This window comes from Diplotaxodon limnothrissa, linkage group LG11 (genome assembly GCF_057381915.1).
Source record: "Diplotaxodon limnothrissa isolate DT_005_m linkage group LG11, D_limnothrissa_male_GT1.1, whole genome shotgun sequence".
Lineage (NCBI taxonomy): Eukaryota > Metazoa > Chordata > Actinopteri > Cichliformes > Cichlidae > Diplotaxodon > Diplotaxodon limnothrissa.
The window spans coordinates 22,950,998-22,969,173 of NC_140606.1; the positions used below are offsets into that span (position 1 = coordinate 22,950,998).

Sequence of the window (18,176 nt, forward strand, 5' to 3'; positions counted from 1 at the left end):
ATATAGGAGAGGTAGTCTTTTTATGGGTCTACTTAGAATACAATCCCCCTACTGCAGTCTTGTTTTTGTTTTAACTGCTCCACCTAGTGGGAAAGAATGAGACAGCTGGATGTTTCCATATCAAAGTTTATTGCTGACATGCATGTAGAGATCTGATGAAGTAGAAAAATATGTTTTTATACAAACGCGTTCTCATCTGTACAATTACGCAGTTTTCTGTATTTAGATGCCCATGTCCAACCAAGCAGCTTACAACACATTTTCCCATTGGGTTTAAACTACGCCACACATCCTACACCAAGTTTCCAGTTGAAACAGTCAGCTATACATCAGTTATATACTGACAACTTTAAAACTAGGGTAAAATTAAATTTGAGGGGAAAAAAAAAAAAAAAAATGTATAAAATTTTTACTTTCAGTTGGGGAGGTTGATTTTCAATTTAGATTGAGATTTTTTTGGAACCCAATCATCTACAACTTGTTTTACTGGCAAATCCAAATATCCTGCAATAATCACGTGTTTTTACACAGAGTTCTCTCACAATTTCCATGCTTTCAGTCCACAATGCAATCTACCAATACAACTCTGTAAAACACATTGAATGTGGTAAAAACCACTAGCTAGAAAGTGAAACACTGATTCAGGGGACATAACATCAACTCTTGAGTTACTAAACTGTAGACGTGTCACTGGAGATGGTGTTAAGACACTTTCCACAGTATCAATGTAAAAATCCAGCAGTAGTTATGGTGCTAAGAAAACCCCCACAGCCACTACTGAACCTATGCTATTACTACTACAATACTGCTGTATAACCCATGGAATTCACATTGAGGTGGGAGAAAGCCAACAGCTGTCTTTACACATTTCAGCCTCCAGATGTGGTACTTGAAGGCCAACGTGAGCTAAAGCACACATCAATCCCATGTGTTGAAGCAGAGCTGGTATCTCACTGGGGTGGAATAGATACAATGACTGGGGCAGTCATGATGGTGCATTATTTACATACTGACCAGCAAGTGTAGGGAGTTTTTTGGGGGGGTAAATATAAGAAAAGGAAAAAAACAAAACACTACAAAACAACCCCTCCTATAAAATAAGGAAAACATGCAAGTATCATTTTGTTTTCTTTAAAAAATAGAACTATGCAAAAGTCAGTCTCATTAGTGTAGCTTAAGGTGATCACAGACATTATGGCAAAATGGAAAGAAAGACTTAGTAATACAAAGAATGGAAACAAAATAGAAATGCTACCATTTCATGAACGGGCAGAAAAGGATCAAAATAACAGGGTTAAAGCAGAACCACTGTTGGAGCTGACGCTTAAAGCAAAGATGTGGGGTCTGCTTCACTGGTCTAAATCAATGAAACAGACCCAAAGTTAAGTGACACTGTCTGAAATGTCACTTAATTTTTTTGGGACCATCTATAATCAATGTCTGTGATGCAAGCTCCAGTGGAGGCATTTGGGAGAAAGTCTACACAAGTGAATAAAAGTATGAAATTACAAGGGGAAGTAGTAAAGATTTGAAAGTATTCAAGAGCCTAAGTTCATGCAATCAGTTTGAATATAAATAAGCCTAGAAAGCAGGTACCAATATGCAAAGGCAAGTTGCAGTGCACAAATGCCTAACAGTCACTGGTTAGTAGCTTTGCCATGGTTTGAAGAAACACTTAAGAATGCCAAGAAAACCCAGCAACTAAACTTAAAATCTGAGTCTGTATTTGAATTTTTCTATGACTTATAGTATTCATTACCAGCCAGGAGCCTACGCCATAAGATAATACAAGCATGTACAAGAGAGAGGCCTGAGAATGGCAACAGATATGTGATCATTTCCAATCTTAAAGCATTAATGTCATCCCCTAAAACATTCAGTCAAGCCCGGTTTTAGCAAAGCCTGCACTAGTTTTCACAGTGTCTGCCACTGAGGCAGGCCAGATAACAGAACACAATGATTGGAGGATAGCTTAAAGGGTCTGAGACAGTTAACAGCCTCAGACCATCATTTCGCCTGGCCCAAAAGACAACATGCACTCATGGACACGTCAAACATTCACATTCATACTGAAACACTTATCCCAAATCCGTCTTTATAAAGAGAAACAGGGAAGTTAAATACCTGGAAGCCATTTGATTCTGAATGAGCCTGTGGGTACCGGCTTCCTTGGCTAAAAGTAAATTTAAAGTGCCCCTATTAGACTTACTTACAGGCCTTAAAGAGGGAGTGCCCACAGAACAGGTTTACATGGTCCACACACACGCACACATGCATGAGTGTGGGATGGGTTGGTAAATTTCACACTGTACATTACTTACACTGAAACCCCTTTTTTGCCCCCTTTCCTTAAGCCTGCTCATTGGTCAGTTGGCTTGACAAATGCCTGTTCTGAGTGGTAACAAAGCTTTAGCCACATTTTTGCTTCTTTTCCGTGAAAGCTTGGAAAAAGTATTTGCAACCATCACATGCATGCCTAACTTGGGTAAAGGGGATTTTGGTCAGATGACATTGCGCTTATAGAAACTGTAGTACAGAGCAGCAGGGGTCAGAAAACGGCTTTAAAGTGACAGCTCATTTACACACGGGGGTTGTGTTTGTGACACCATTTATACTCAGTCCATTTTGTGGCAACAGAAACATGTTCACATGACAACATGTTTAGTGGGAAAACAGCTGCATTAAAATACAGTTTAGTATGACCAGAGCCCAAGAGAAGAAAATGGAAAGTACAGTTAGCCGGGCACCATGCCAACACCAAACACATAAACGACTTCCTAACCGTTATGGCTGCGTGAATATTAAGAAGAAAAGTTCAAATTTCTTCAGATGCTGGAGTACACAAAGAAAGCGGTTTTCACGCTTGCAGCGAACAACTGAACTTTTGTTGTGCTTTGCTTATAGCTGTGACATTTTAGTTAGCAGGAGCGACTCTGGCAAGGAAGTAATGACTGAGGCAGCTGGCTGCGTCTGCATGTAGCTGAGACAGCTGCTCGACCTTTGAGGTCATGCCAAACCTTTGCCACAATGGCAGTGTGTTACATAGTAATGCAGATGAGGGGGGGAAAGAGGAATATAAGCAAGGAGTTTCAGGCATTTCATCAGCACCATTTTCCACAGTTGCAAATAATTCCCCTTGAACTGCACTTGGCTCCAACTTTTCAGACATTTCACATGTATGGAAATAGTCATGCAAGACTAAAAGGACAGGGAAACCTACAAAGGATAATAGGGGCACTTTAAGGCAAGATTTTTGGCAATAGAAACAAGACAGTGCCCGATCGTCACTATACTGGCACTGTGGAAGCGTTATCAATATGCCTTGGCAGGGAGGAGCCAACAGTTTTTCCCCCATTCAGTTCTTGGCATTGTAACTTCCAGGTACCTCACACTAGCTGCCTAGATGCTAAAAATAGATTTCCACAGGGATGAGCAAAAGCGGGAGACAATGCATTCTGCAAATACCAAAGGATGCTTGTACATACTTTGATCTTCAGTTCTTTCTTCAATGCAAATATAGGGATAAATGCTACTTAATTATGATTTAAAAAAGCTTATTTGAATTTTTGAAACCACTGACAAGGTTTCAAAGCATTATCACTGACAGAAAACATTAATGCTATGTCACTGGTGGCATCAAGATTCAATTGTTACAATCCCTTGTCTCAGAACAGTGAGCATGGTTTACCAACAGAAGAGAGACAGAGAGGTAGATTGATTTGAAGTCAGAGTTACAGACAGGAACATTACAGGAAAACAGACTGAGAGGAAGGAGTGAGGAGAGGAGGTTGGAATGGAGGTATACAGAAGTGACATCTGTGATCAAGTGATCCGACTTGAGGCAATACCATTACCACTAGGAAGAAAGGGGGTTGCTACATGATTCTGGTCCTGTATTGCTCAGGGGATCCAGAATTGGTTGGGAAGGGAAGTGTTACAGTAGGGCATCCTCGACAGAGGAGGAACACAGGGTTGATAGTTTCTTCAACACTCCAGGCAGAGCCTTGTGTTGGGGCCGTGTGAAACTATGCAATCACGTCTGCTGCACAGTGAGATCTGACTGTGGGCGACTTGAAGACAGGAACCTTTGGTTCAGATCTTCCTGCAGGCCTTGCCATGTTTCACAAGAGGATTCAGACAGGAGAAGTGAAGTTCTGGGTTGGCAGTTTGTTCTGGTACCCACTTTCTATCTGTTCCACCTAGACTGCCAAAACCCCACCTACATACAAGGCCGTCTGTACATCAGCTCAGGCCTCCTGTATGCAAGTTCAATTTTGTGGGTGAGGGGGGTGAGGGGAATGGGTTTACACCAGTCCTCTCTAGACTCTGCAGGTTTCTTTACTTCCTGGGAGGCCAGAGTCCAGAATTGGTCATTGAGGGATTACTTCCGCAGAAAACGTTGTGCCAAGATGGCAGCATCTAGTGGGCTGACAGGCTGAGCATCGTGTCCAAGACGCCTTACAGGTGGGATGCTGCCAAACTGACGGTTTGTGAGAAAGCTCTTGGCTTCATGGATAGTGTTCTTCTCTTCAGCTAGCAGCAGCTGCTGCCGCATGTAGTTCTCAAACTCGTACTGCGAAGACTCTTCTATCACCTTGGCCTGAGGAAAGAAAGCATCCAGTTCAATATGCTGCAGTTAGTGTGGTAGCAAAAAGTCAACATTGTGTAAAGAGATTTTTGTAACTAAAATTTAATATTCAACTTTTGATAGTTGCATCAAGGACGCTCAGTTTGGCTGTGTCCAAACTGGAAGTGATTCATCACTTTTGGGTCACCCAAATTCCCTATGGTCTGTGGCTACAATGTTGTTACGACCCACTTTCAGTATGTAGCTCCTGCTGCATATGTATCCTTTGAGTTGTGTATCCTAGGGCGACCGTGGCTCAGGGGGTTGGGAATCGCATCTGTAACCGGAAGGTCGCCGGTTCGATCCCCGATCCTGGTCGTTGTGTCCTTGGGCAAGACTCTTTACCCTACCGCCTACTGGTGTTGGCCAGAGGGGCCGATGGCGCGATATGGCAGCCTCGCTTCTGTCAGTCTGCCCCAGGGCAGCTGTGGCTACAACTGTAGCTTGCCTCCACCAGTGTGTGAATGTGAGAGTGAATGAATAGTGGTATTGTCTTTGGCTTTGGGTGCCTTAAAAAGCGCTATATAAATCCAATCCATTATTATTAAGTTTAAATGTAATTTTCCTCCAAGATCTTACCTCTTGTTCCGGGTGATTGACCTGATCATCAATATCTGGAACCACCTGCAAAGGGCCACTCATTGCTGAAACTGACTGCCTGTGATTAAACATAACACATTAATCGTTAGGAACTGTCTGTCTGCAAATGGTTTATAGCCAATACCAGGAAATGTGCAAATAAAGCAGTGCAAGTCAAATTTTTTCGTTTCTCTGCAAACAAAATGCAAAACATCTGATTCACTCAAACATCCAGCAGGTGGCGCAATTACCATGAGGCAATGATGGCACCGAGGGACTCCAGCACCTCTCCTGCAGTCAGCCTTTCCTGAGGGTCCAGCACCAGTAGCTTTCGGATTAGGCACACCGTGTTCTCTGACACACGGCCGTCCCTATAAATGGTGGTGTAAGGGAAAAGGACAAGATTTTTCTTTAAAGCAAAAAAACCTAAAACAAAAACCTCTACATGGTCAGGTTTGAAATAAATATCAAAATGCTGTCGAAAGCAAATGCATTTAAATCCTTGATTTTACTGCAGTACAACAAAAGACAATGCAAGATTGTATCTCAGAACAAATTTGAATGAAAGAATAATAACAGAGCAAAATGTCATATTAATGTGATCACTTTAATTAAATCTCCACAAAGATAAATGCTCACTCTGGGATGGAGTACTCAGCAGCCTTGATCTTGCGGAAGAGTTCTTGAGGCATGCTGTCATAAAAGGGGAACTGGCCATACAGCATTGTGAATAAAACAACACCAAGCGCCCACATGTCACTAGGTTTTCCACGATATGGTCGACCTGGAAGCAGGAAGGAGGGGGATAAGGGTCTATTTAGCATGCATGACAAACAGAAAACAGGTTGACAATTGGTGCAATGTCAGTTTTTGCCCTGTGAGGAGGAACCAACTGTTCAGCAAGTTAAATTGCCATCAAATCACGAGGTTTAATGATTAACAGTATAAGCAAATACTCCACATCTGTTGTACTTCAAAGAAACTTCCAATAGAAGCACCTTAAAAAAATGTTTTGAAAGCCAGACGAGACATTAAATCAGAAGAACAACAATGAGAAGCTGATGCTGGCGAGGGTGGAGTGTCATGGCTGTGCATGACCATAGGCAGTGTTGTTGTTAGAGCCAGAGAGTCTGCAGCAACAGCAGCAGGCAATTATGTTAAAGCTTGTGACACACAGGCAGGGGATGGGAGGGGAAAGGGTAGATGGGAGTAGTTTCCCTCTAGTGAGTCATCACTGTATGAGTCACTGAAGCTCTGTTTAATTGTGTGCCTGTCACGTTATGCTGATATACACGCTGCGGTTTTATCTACAGTTTGACTGGTTGGACATGAAAGAACTGCGCTTGAAATTATACTTCTCTTGTTTTCTGTCCTAGAGTTTGCATTGGAAATCAGTAATTAAAGTTCTTTTTGAATTGGCGTTAATAGTGGCACTTGGGTGTGCAATTTTAACAGAAGCACCATCAAGCTGGGGAAAAGGAAAAAAGCCAAAAAAGCAGAGCAACAAGAGTAAAGTAGCTTCCCCTTGCAGATGCATACCATACAGCAGTAGGATGCAACATCACTGCGATTACTCAAATAAAAGCAAAAAGGCCATTTCTTGCTTTTGCCAGTCCAGGATTGCAACATACCTCTGGGTTGCTCAATAACCGGAAAATCCAACACAAGACCTGACTGCTAAGCATTATGAAACCAAAAACAACCAACAACACAAAAACAAAGTTCCTATCTGGCTTCAGAGAAGGAATCACGATTCCATAATTTTACTCAGACATTTCTAGTCTGCATTTGGAGGGAGGAGGGAAAAAAGGAAAACAAACAAAAAACCCTGCACACTTGTTTCACCCACACTAAGCAAACCCATTTCACTTCTGATAGTTGGTACAATTGGTCAAAGAACAAAAAAAAACAAAAAAAAACAATCCATGCCTGAAACCCTCACTCACCACTTAGTACATCCGGACTGATGTAAGCTGGACTTCCTCTCTGGTCTTTCAGAAGGTCATCCTCACTCACCAGGTGCTTTCCCAGGCAGAAGTTTGTGATGGTGATTCGATGAGTCCTGTGAGGACATGCAAAACAAACTTGTTAATGCTTTCAATCAAACGGTGAACACAATATTCCCATTGATAGGGGGGTTTTTGTTGTTTTTTTTTTTAATGTTCTCAACAATCTTGCTCAAAACACAGTTCAGACTTAACACAACACATTCAGTTAACGGAATAAAGACTTGTCTTGCCCCTAAGGCTTGATTTAAATAAATAAATAAAAAATACAACAAATGATAAAGTTGGCTTCAAGCTCTGCAAAAGTTGTTGAAAGCTTTTACATGCAGTATTGGCATCTTAACAAAAAAACAAAAACAACAACTTTATGCTCAGAGCAACAGGGCTTAACTGCAGAACACTTTGGATCAAAGACAAACTGTAGCCAAATCTCAATTTTGAAACCATGCATAAAGCTAATATACTTAATACAAATAAGCACCGATGGTATGGTGTTAGCTATTATTGGCCTACAGCCTTTATGAGAACAACATCAGTCCAGATACAGTGGTGCTTCAGAGACTCACTCTTTTTACAGGTTTGATTAACTTTGCTTCCCTGGTAGTACTAGGATTTCTCCAATGAGACTTTGATTCAGTGCAGTTAAATTTGCCATGAGCAAACTGAGGGACTGTGCACTATGTTCCTTTAGCAGAGAGGGAAGGGGGGAAAAAAGCAAAAAGCAAAGCTGCACTTTGACAAACATGAGTCAACCTGTGGTTTAGAATAATTGTTTCGATGACTAAGCCTGCATGGTGATGGGCTGTTAAATGAATATATAAAGCTCAAGTTTAAAATATGTACACAAACAACTTCAAACCCACACGATCACTCCCAGGGCTAACACGCTAAAGGGGGGGGGGGGCACTCGTACACAAAAGCAGCCATCGTGTACTAGCTCGGGTCCTTTGGATCATGCTCTTCACCCACATCCGCTTTCTAAAAAGCCTAAGGTCAACAGCTTCCCCTATTCTCTCTCACTTTCACACCCTGCCTCGTTTTTCATTCACTATTCCCATGACAATTCTGGCTAAACGCTCTGACTAAAATCCTCCAATCTTCCTATGAAAAAGTCACAATTTGATTTTCAGAATTTTATGTTATCAATACCCTTTAACAGCTTTTGTAATTCAAGTCACTGTAACCACACAGCAGCCTTGTGATCTGCACAAGGATAGGCCAAAGGAACAGAGGGCAATGCTTCAAGGACCGTCAACATAAAAGCTTCCTTCATAGAGAGATCTGTCCTTTTGTCTGTGTGCATCACGACACAGGCTTCTATTCTTGCACCGGAGATTGGGTAAATGAAATTGCATGTTTGCTTCGTGAGGCAAGGGTCCCTGAGGACGCAAGAGAGACCACATCATCTCTGCTTCCTGGTCATGTGACCCAGGGCAAGTCAGGAAACCAGAAACCTAAATAACTCCCATGACTTCTCCTTCCCCACAATGTTCTGATCATAATACACCAGCTGACAAGAAGAGGTTACACGCTGGGCAACTTGTTCAGAGACTTTCATTTTGCAGATTATGGGAACCACTGATTTGAATGGTCTTACCAAGTTCCAGGTTTTTGTGTAACAAAATGTTTTCAATGCAAAAGCCACTACATGTCTAATACAACTGTATTTTCATTTTATTATATCGATTATAGTAGGAGTTTGTCAGCTTTTACAGAATTTAAAAAGACACATTTATGTAGTTCATATCCACATACGCCTATGGAATCTAAAATTAGGAATTCCTATAGATCTAAATATAGTGACCCTGAATACGGATTCATAATATACTGTTAACAGCTGGCACTGAAATCGCACACTGACATTACAGTCATACGTACTCAGGGTGGGGTCATGAGGAAACATGCCAACCAACAAGTATGATGCACTTGTATGCTATGAAGTCTATTGTTTGTAAATACAAGTGGTGACTCTACTGCAAAGAGGAAAAAAAGACAAGACAACCTACAGATATAAATAAAAATATTAACCTAAAATGGGGAGGGGACGGACGGACGGACGATGGATTAAAAAAAATGATATAACAAAAGGGCATAGATCAGACAACAGATGCAGAAAAGGGATTGTAGTGTAAATAATGAAATAAATGATGACTGTGTGTGCAGTACATGGTGGTGTGAGTCAGCTCTGAGCTATGGGCCTTTGGCAGGCCTCTCCTTTGTCTCCAGCTGGGACGGAGTGTTCCACTCGTCTGCTCCTCTCCCCACCACCCTCCTACCCTGGTCTAAACATTGTTTCATCACTACTACTGCAGGTTGTTATGGGTGCTGATGCAGTAGATGAAAAAGTGTGCAATAAAGCAGATAAACCAAGTACATGACATCTCAGTACAAGTAGTTGCAGATCATGGCCGAACAACACTGTCAGCTTTAGTCATTCAGTCCTTAATTAAAGAGGTTTTGTGTCCTCCTAATGTTTAACTTTTTTCTGAGACAACTTTATGCATCTTTAACATTTTGCAATTGTCTAAACTCTAAAAATAGCACTTCCATTGTGTGTGTGTGTGTGTGTGTGTGTGTGTGTGTGTGGGGGGGGGGGGGGGGGGGGGGGGGCAGTTTTACCCCTCAATACACTTTTCTAAACAGTTGAATGGTTTACAGATGAGTAGTTTTTCATTCTGCATGGCAAATCTGACCTGAGGTGCACCTAAGGTCCTGCATGCTGCATAACCAGTGCCCAGTTTGCCTCTCATTTTTAAGAAAGGAAAAAGGAAAAAAAAAAAAAATAGAAATACAAATCCAGCAATAGGAAGTCACACACATGGGTGAAGTGTTAAGCACAAAATGGTGAGGCTTTCGTTTCCTGATACTGATGTTGCCCTTAATCTAAGAACACGACCTCTGGTTGTACTGATGTTCAGATATACACTGGAAGCAGGCTGCTGGAGCCAGTTTAGACCTAATGCACATGTGAGCCGAGAGAATGAAGCCTGGCACACTAAAGTAACTCACCCACTATAATGGGAGGAATTACTGGCCAACTAACATGCCGTGCTGAAATAAAAGCTGCACATCTTACCGCTTGTTCAGCACCATATTTCCCAGCTTGAGGTCTCTGTGAACAATGTTTTTCTGCAAGCAGGAAAAAGTAGGGGGGAAAAAAAAAAGGTTATGTTGTGCTTTGTGAATCATTCGTATCACAACAATCTGTTCTAGGAGTGGCACAGGAGCATGGGAAATGAGTAATCAGAAATGATGATAGAAAGGGGGGGGGGGGGAGAAAAAAAAAAAAAGTATTTTCTAAACAGTTGACAAAACATTGCAGTATCCAAACTGTTTGCTCAGAAAATTGCACAATCATAGTTTCATTTAGACACACTGGAGTGGTGCAACGGGAAATATTCTTTACAATGCTCTTCGATGAGTCGAGCACAATCCGTTTAGATTTACCTTGTGAAGAGCCTCCACCACACGCACCACATCATAGAAGATGACAATGGCTTCCCGCTCACTCAAGCGCTTCTCCTTTATGACATAATGCTGGAGATTTATTAGATCTGCCGTCTTGTCACTAAAGTCATGTGCACACAAGCAGTCCAGCACGAGGCAGAGACGCTTTTTCATCTTGCGCATTTTGTTAGCATCCGTGTCCTCCACAATCTCATAGGCTCGATCCTGGAGAATAAAAAGGTAATGCGTTTAATATGCAGCATATCCAGTCAAAAAGGGGTAACAAAACCACATGCAAACAAAAGGGCTTTCTGCTATCAGCTGATCAAATAGATTTAACAGATTGATTGGAAATAAAGATTGCAGCGCAGGAGCCATTAACAGCCTGCCTGTACCCAAGATAAAGACAACATCTACCCTGAAACACTGGGTGCTATAGACCAGCATAGGCGATTCCATCTTCCAGCACCACCTAGCAGAGACACCACTTTATTGATTTTTGTATCAGATTGTCTTTTTTTTTTTTTAAGATTCAGTCAGCACCTCTTAAACAGTACATTAAACCCAGCCTCTCACAGCACAGATGCACTATAATAATCCAATCAATATCACAAGCCTAAATGAATCAGAGTGCATGGCTCAATGCAGCTATTCTGAGAACACAGGCAGAATGAAAGAGACAGGATGTGAAAGAGAGACAAGAGGAAACGGAGACAGAGATTTAACAATAACAACGTTAAGAGGACGCCGACGGGAAGACAGGTGAAAAGGTAGGTGGGCGGTGGGGGTCATTATGAATAAATGTGAGTGTAAACAGAAGATGACTGCAGATAAATATAGTTTTAATGGCACTCCCACTTCTCTTTTGAAACCACTTGGATAAGAGAATAACAGCTGGCTGACAAGCTTACTGCTGCCACTGAGCTGATAAGTGCATGCCGTTACTTGTACTTGCATAATGAAACCATATTCTAAAATGAATAGAAAGTGATAGAAACCTCTCCACATATAGAATGCCTGCCGACCTAGTGCTGACTAATGCACAGCTTGTGAGGTTCTAGGCCAGTGCAATGTTTAAAATAACATTTTGGCAGAAAGTTTTCATAGTTTTGGATATTAGACACTTCTTTGCCAGCCAAACAAACTTCACTGTAGATAAATCAATAAAGCGTTTTAAATTCTTAGACCTCTTTACAATGAGGACAAATTCAGCCATAACTAGATGCCAAATAAGGACCAATCAATAAGTGGTTCAAAATAGACGACACAGGTTGATGCCATTAGCATATCTTATTTGCACAACAGTTAAAGCAAATATTGACTGAAAAACATACAAACAAAAAGACAACAAAAAAACTTTATATTCCTAACATTAACTAAGAAACATTTTATCCCTCCACACTGACAAAAGCAAAAAGCAACTCAACTCAAGTCTCAGCCTACCTGAAAGAGGCCATGGTGGTGGACCACACCATCTTGGTTGTGCAGCAGAGAAAGAAGTGAGTATTCGGTGTGCAGCAGCATCTTCCCCTGCCTCTCCTCTTGTGTCTCCTTGGCAGAGTCTACTCGTTCCTCCAGCGTCAAAATCTGCAGTAACCACACACAGAGCAGACATTAGGCCCCAAGACAAGAGTTTATAAAAGCCCCTTTTCCATTAGCATTTACTCGGATCAACCCGACAGGTTTTTCCCATTCCTTTCGAGTAGCACCTAATGTGTGTGGTCGTCATTATAGCAACACAGCCAAGTGTCCCGTGACGCTATGCGATACCAACGTTACTAGATGGACGTCGAAGCAACTATATATCTGCTGCTTGGTCTGTGGCTTCTCGTCAGACTCTGGGATCACAAAATGTTTTTTGTAACCTTTTCCCCGATTTCCAGGTTTAAAAAGGTGGTTTTGATTTTCGTGAACGAGATGCTTTCATGACTCATCGAGTGACACCACTGATCAGCCAATTGGTGACAGCATCACATTTTTTCCACCTCCTCTGATCACTTTGGCACCCTGGCTGAGCAGGTACTACTTTAGTCCCTGGTACGAGGTACTATGACCTAATGGAAAACCCGGAAAACTATGGCGAGTCATCTGAGTAGGTACTAATAGAAAAGGGCTAAAGGCACAGATAGCGTTCCCGCCCCCCCAAAAAAGGCGCACTTTAATTGCTTACTCTTCAGTCCTAAAACAAAACATTTAATGACTTAAGTCACCAAGTTCTGGAGTAAACAGGGTCGAGCTGGACTCAGGTCAATGAAGTAAACAAGCTCTGTGTCATACGTATGACGGAGGGTTGTGAGGTTTAAAAGTTGACATTACAGGTGGCGCAAACCCTCATTCCACTCAACTGTAAAGCTCCCCACTTGTTTAACAAACATCGAACAGTCCCAGTAAACTGACTGCTAGACTTAAACAGGGCAATAAAATGAACAGCAACAAAAGGAAGGTCAAAAGTTCAGGTGTCTACAGGTGACGTAGCTTTGTTTTGAACAAGATGCCCAATCTTAATTGAGTCATATGTTTGTAAGAAAGAAACTCAAAACACCACAAAACAACATTTCTACCCAGACAGGCTTACTTTGAGTTGATAGAAGTCATCTGTGCCATCTTTTCTGGCCAGACACTGCACTATGCTCGGCACTGGTGAGTTGCCCAGGCGAGGCCCTGCAAGGACACGAAAGGGAACAGCTGCATGACCAAAAGGCTACATGCTGAAGTGTGTGTGCTCTCACTGCCACTCATTAAAGGCTGCATTTACCCATTAACACCTCAAGTGTAATGTTTTCTTTGGAAGTCTGTATTGCAAAGAGTGGAAGAGTTGTGTCCAATGTACATTTTATAGTATAGGAAAGAAATTATTTTTTCAATGGGAGGAAATAAAGTTGCTCAAACAGACTAAGACCTTTCTAGTCAATGTCATGACGATCTGCAAAAATTCTTCAAATTCTTGTCTTAGGCCCTTCATACACAGACAGACACCCCCCTATTTCCTGTATTCATGTGAAGCATATTTACAATGCACACTAGGTGAAATTTCATCCAGCCAACATTTCAACCTTTTTCAGAACTGAGCAAACACTACTAGTGTCCTTACCAAGAATAAAGGGCCCAGCTCTCTTGGCATTACTACCGGATATCCCGGGACTCTGCAGCTTGCTGGCTCTGCCTGATGTCTCACCAGCCCCCCTCTCCGACGAGCGCCGCTTAGACATACTGGAGCTCTACAGGGGAATAAATCTGATTAGCACATCAGATAAAGACCGTCAGGTTAAAGGGAAAGTGCATGCATCTGACTGGGGGGGGAAAAAAACAAAAAAAACAAAGCCAAAAAAAACAAAGCAAATTGAACAGAGGTCATGTACTACTCATCTATAATCAAGTCTGTATTTTTAAAACTAGTGATACATGTTTAACATATCTACTATAAACTTAGCAATAGTTCTGCAGACTGTGGTAGAAAGAACAATGGGGAAGGCTTTGTAGCACCTCCACCTTTAAATATTCCACACTCAGTTACCGACACCTCAGTGTCAATGCGAGGCCATTACAGCACCATTCCGACTAATAGCTGCTCGTGGCAAGGGTAACACCTCAGATTCAATCTCCAACAGCCTATGTTAATGTGCCAAAATCTGCAATTTAAACAGCTAGCACTTTCACATAAATTAGAGCCACTTGCACAATACTGTTTAAAATGGAAGCTTTTCCGATTAATACTTTAATCTTTAGCTTTTCCTGCTGCAGTGGACTTGATTCAGAAAATCCTTCCGCTCTAAATCTGTTGTACAGCCAGGACTATCTGAACGGATATATTCTAACTACAGAGGGGGAAAATAAATAAAATAAAGTGTCCTGATAGTAACTTTATTCACATGCCAGAAAAAGCAGAGAGAGTGTGACACATCATTGCACAAACTACGTTAACTGACACAGCAGATCTGATCTGCCTCCCAGAATTCAGAGAGCAAGAGGTATGCAGCATGTTTTGTTTACTGATACAGAGTTCCTATGTAATGAAACCCCATCCGTTTCCCATAACAGGGAAGTAGTGCCCTGAACCGAGAGGAATGATTCACCCAGCTGTCGTCCAGAGAGCCTTAAAAGTCTAAGCGATGACACCGATAAGAGTCTGCACAAGCCTCTGGCAGGTGCAGCTTAGAGATAGAAAAGCTCACACAAAATGTCCACATACAAGCGATATATCTGAGTGTCGCATCTCTACGTTAAATGTCACTGATAAGTAGTATGCATATTTGAGCCACAGCAGAGATTCCCCACACACAAAAACCTTATATTATACAACATCTTTTAAAGTTTGATGGAGACCCAAAAAGCTTTAGAATATCTCAATCTTGCATCCGACAAACTCCAGAAAATTCTTTTTAATGAACCTGCCCATCTTCCTGTTTCAAAACTAATCGTGCACCACTGCCAGTTAGTAATTTTTTTTTTTGGGCAGAGAGGAGGCAGGACAGTTGGCAGTCAGTAGAGCTGGTATGAATTCTCACTTCCATGAGGCTTTTTGTGATCCCAGACAGCAGACAGTGTCATCATCATGTCTCTCGCCCATCTGTCTCCATCTCCACTAGTCATCACCCACTGAGTCTGATGAGCTGAGGTTTTCTGACTGCATTTATGGCACAAGCCAGAGTGACACCAAGTCATGCTGCCAGTAGTAAGAAAGCATCTTACACTAGAGGACACAAAGCAACAGATAATTAGGCATTACAATTTATGAGACTTGTGGGCAGGAAATACATTTTTCAGGCAGCCGCCAAAGAAGCTAACAGAACGAACCGTGTACACGGGGCTTCCAGCGTTTCCAGAAAATAAACTAAATTGTGGATGAGTGCAAGAGTTAAATAAGTACATGGAGCAACTCTCTCTTCCAACCGAATAAGCCGAAATGCTTATGCACCTTGAACTACAACACTAAAATGACTCATAGGCAGATACAACACACAAATGAACCCAAAGCTATTCATGTACTTACTAAAAACTAGCTGCAGTACTGTGGAGCCAACCTGAGTCATCAAAGAAAGCAAAGGTCAATTTAACCAATTTATCCACACTGACCTAAATTACTTCAGCGTGATGACAACACACGGTTCCTTTTCTGACACTGCTGTGCCTCTCTGCACAGCCTATGATCTAGTAAGCAAGGCTGCCTCTGCCTGTATCAGATGGAGGACAAGAACAGATAAAACCTCTGAATCATATCACACAAAAGGAGGAGAGACACGCTGCCAGTGCCCACGAGAAATGTGGGCTCCTTAAATAGTATCAGAACAAAACAACCACGTAGGTGTCTCAAGATCCACCCACCCAGACTCCAAGCCACTTGTCTGGCCTGCAAGAAAAGCTGAACTGCGATAGCAAGGTAGTACAGAGATGGAGAAAAAGCAAAATGGCACTTCGGTAGTAAACATTACAAAGTAAAACCGTGCAGAAAGGTATGCTATAACACATGCACAGATGCAAAGCCAGTTACAGACAAAGTAACTCCAAGGTCAGATCTCCAGTCCTTATGCTTAAATGCAATGCTACTGATATCCGTTCACACGCTGCCCCTGCTCCTAGATGCAGCCGACTAGATTCTGGCAAAAACAACGCCCTTGACCATACACCAACGTCGTGGACACAAGGTCACATTGCAAATCACCTGACAAAAATAACTACAAACGCGCACACGTCGTTTGGTGCCATTTTGCAACCACAAGGTCTGGACTGGACACCGTTCAGTCCTGGCAGCAAGCACTGTAAACGAGACGGGTCGTAGAGTAAAGCGCTGACGTTATGCTTTGCAACTTGGACAAATTCACTCTACAGGCAGCTCAGTACTCCAGCAGCCAGACGCTGATGTCTGGCTCTTCTATAGATCTCTTTTAACAAAAACTACCTGAACGATCTCAAACGTTTAGGTACACGCATCTAAACCAGACTGCAAAGCGCGAATAAATGAATGCTTGATTGCGGCAATTGCTTAAACACCACAAGGCAAGTTATTTTTACATTGTACACTTACCGACAGCGACATAAAACCAATGTTAGGCACGCATACAAACTTAGTACGGCAGCGAATATGATCGATTTACTCGGCTAAATACGGATCTACCGACTACACAAAGGGGGCACACAGCACAACAAGGAGTTAGTATTTCGGTGACAACTACACTGAGCGGCTGTTAGCTGAAATACGGCTGCTTTACGTGTCTTCTCGCGTACCCAAGAGGTTTAAATATGGTTGCTCCTGGCGAGCGATGTGAGCTAACGCCAAGCTCGAGGCTACAGAGCAGGCGGCAGGCCATTTAAACAAAGTAGGTAACATTACAGCTGGCTAGCCGTGCCAAAAAGCTAGATAGCAACGTAGTCACCATCTCACTTACCTCGAGCCTAAACCGCCGGGTTAAATCTGTGTCGCCTCCTTAAAACATGGACATTTCTTCGGTGAACGCTGCGGTAGATGTGAGGCGCTTCTCGTTTTACACAGCAGACACCACAGAGGTTTGCTTTCGGCTTTTTTAGCCTCTATTACCGAAATGAGCAATTAAGGAAAAGCCTCCGCTCTTCGCTGATCGCATCTTTCCACAGCGACAGCGCCACCTGACAACGGAAATGACGCACACAATTTATTTGATTGACAGCCGCACTCGACCAATGCAGACAGTTTTTTCATAGCCGTTTCAGAGTGATGATGAAATTCTATGCAAATAGAAGTTTAGCTACAAGACTGTCTGCCAGACAGTCTAAGATTTAATTAGCGTTCTTTCTTGCATTTTAAAAAATATTATCTTTGCATCATAAAAGTTGCAAAGTGAAAATGATTACATAAGAGTTGAAGAGGCTTATTGTAAATCATACTGAAGGATGATGTTTGCAATGTCATGTTTTGCTGGCAACTTAATTACAGATAATATGATAAATCATGGGTTTTTCCTTTGTTTATTTGAGCAAGATTGTACTCACAATGAAGCGGGATTAATAGGGGTGAAGCTTTTACATTAAACAACTTGCATTTGTTAAATCTAACATTAAAGGGAATTCCGTATAATTTATAATATTACATTAAACACAGCAGTCTTTAACTTTACTCACTGACTTTACTTTTCATTTAACTGTTTCGTGCACAATTACGTAAGGAGATCTCTGAATTGTTGCTTCATAAGGCTTTACCTTGCAGATTCTCTTTAATGACCTACATAGTACACTTAATTTAGGTCAACCATATGACTCAGTGAAACTGTGTATCACTGAATTCATTCAGATCTTCATCTGATAAATACATAACATATTTACGATATCTGGTCCCTCTCTTCTAGATCAATTTGGAGAAATGTCTTCTTGACAAGGGCTCTCTGTATGTTATTCAGCAACAGCCAACCAGTAGACCCCACTCAAAAGTAAAAGTCTTAGTCATTTACTCAGTAAAAACAGTCTTGAATGACAGTGGCATTTAGGAGAGCCCACCTATCTCAATTTAGACTTACCTTGACCTTAAATTCCACCCACGTGTACCAGTT

General features: G+C 41.9%; 1 protein-coding gene across 6 annotated transcripts; it reads right to left on the bottom strand.

The window, feature by feature from the left end:
- Positions 1-117: 117 nt before the first annotated feature.
- Positions 118-17,250, bottom strand: stk40 (serine/threonine kinase 40). 6 transcript variants are annotated; one of them, XM_085366379.1, is made up of 12 exons: positions 17,043-17,250; positions 15,165-15,349; positions 13,751-13,877; positions 13,235-13,320; positions 12,103-12,246; positions 10,660-10,884; positions 10,289-10,341; positions 7,153-7,268; positions 5,846-5,990; positions 5,458-5,577; positions 5,207-5,285; positions 118-4,600 (listed from the first exon to the last, which is right to left on the bottom strand). In XM_085366379.1, the coding sequence occupies exons 2-12, from the start codon at positions 15,168-15,170 to the stop codon at positions 4,382-4,384; spliced, it is 1,320 nt and encodes a 439-aa protein (XP_085222505.1). In that variant the 5' UTR covers positions 15,171-15,349; positions 17,043-17,250; the 3' UTR covers positions 118-4,381. The 6 variants fall into 6 exon arrangements, with proteins under 6 accessions (XP_085222505.1, XP_085222504.1, XP_085222506.1 ...); XM_085366378.1 differs by having other exon boundaries at positions 15,454-17,250; XM_085366380.1 differs by lacking the exon at positions 15,165-15,349.
- Positions 17,251-18,176: the final 926 nt, after the last annotated feature.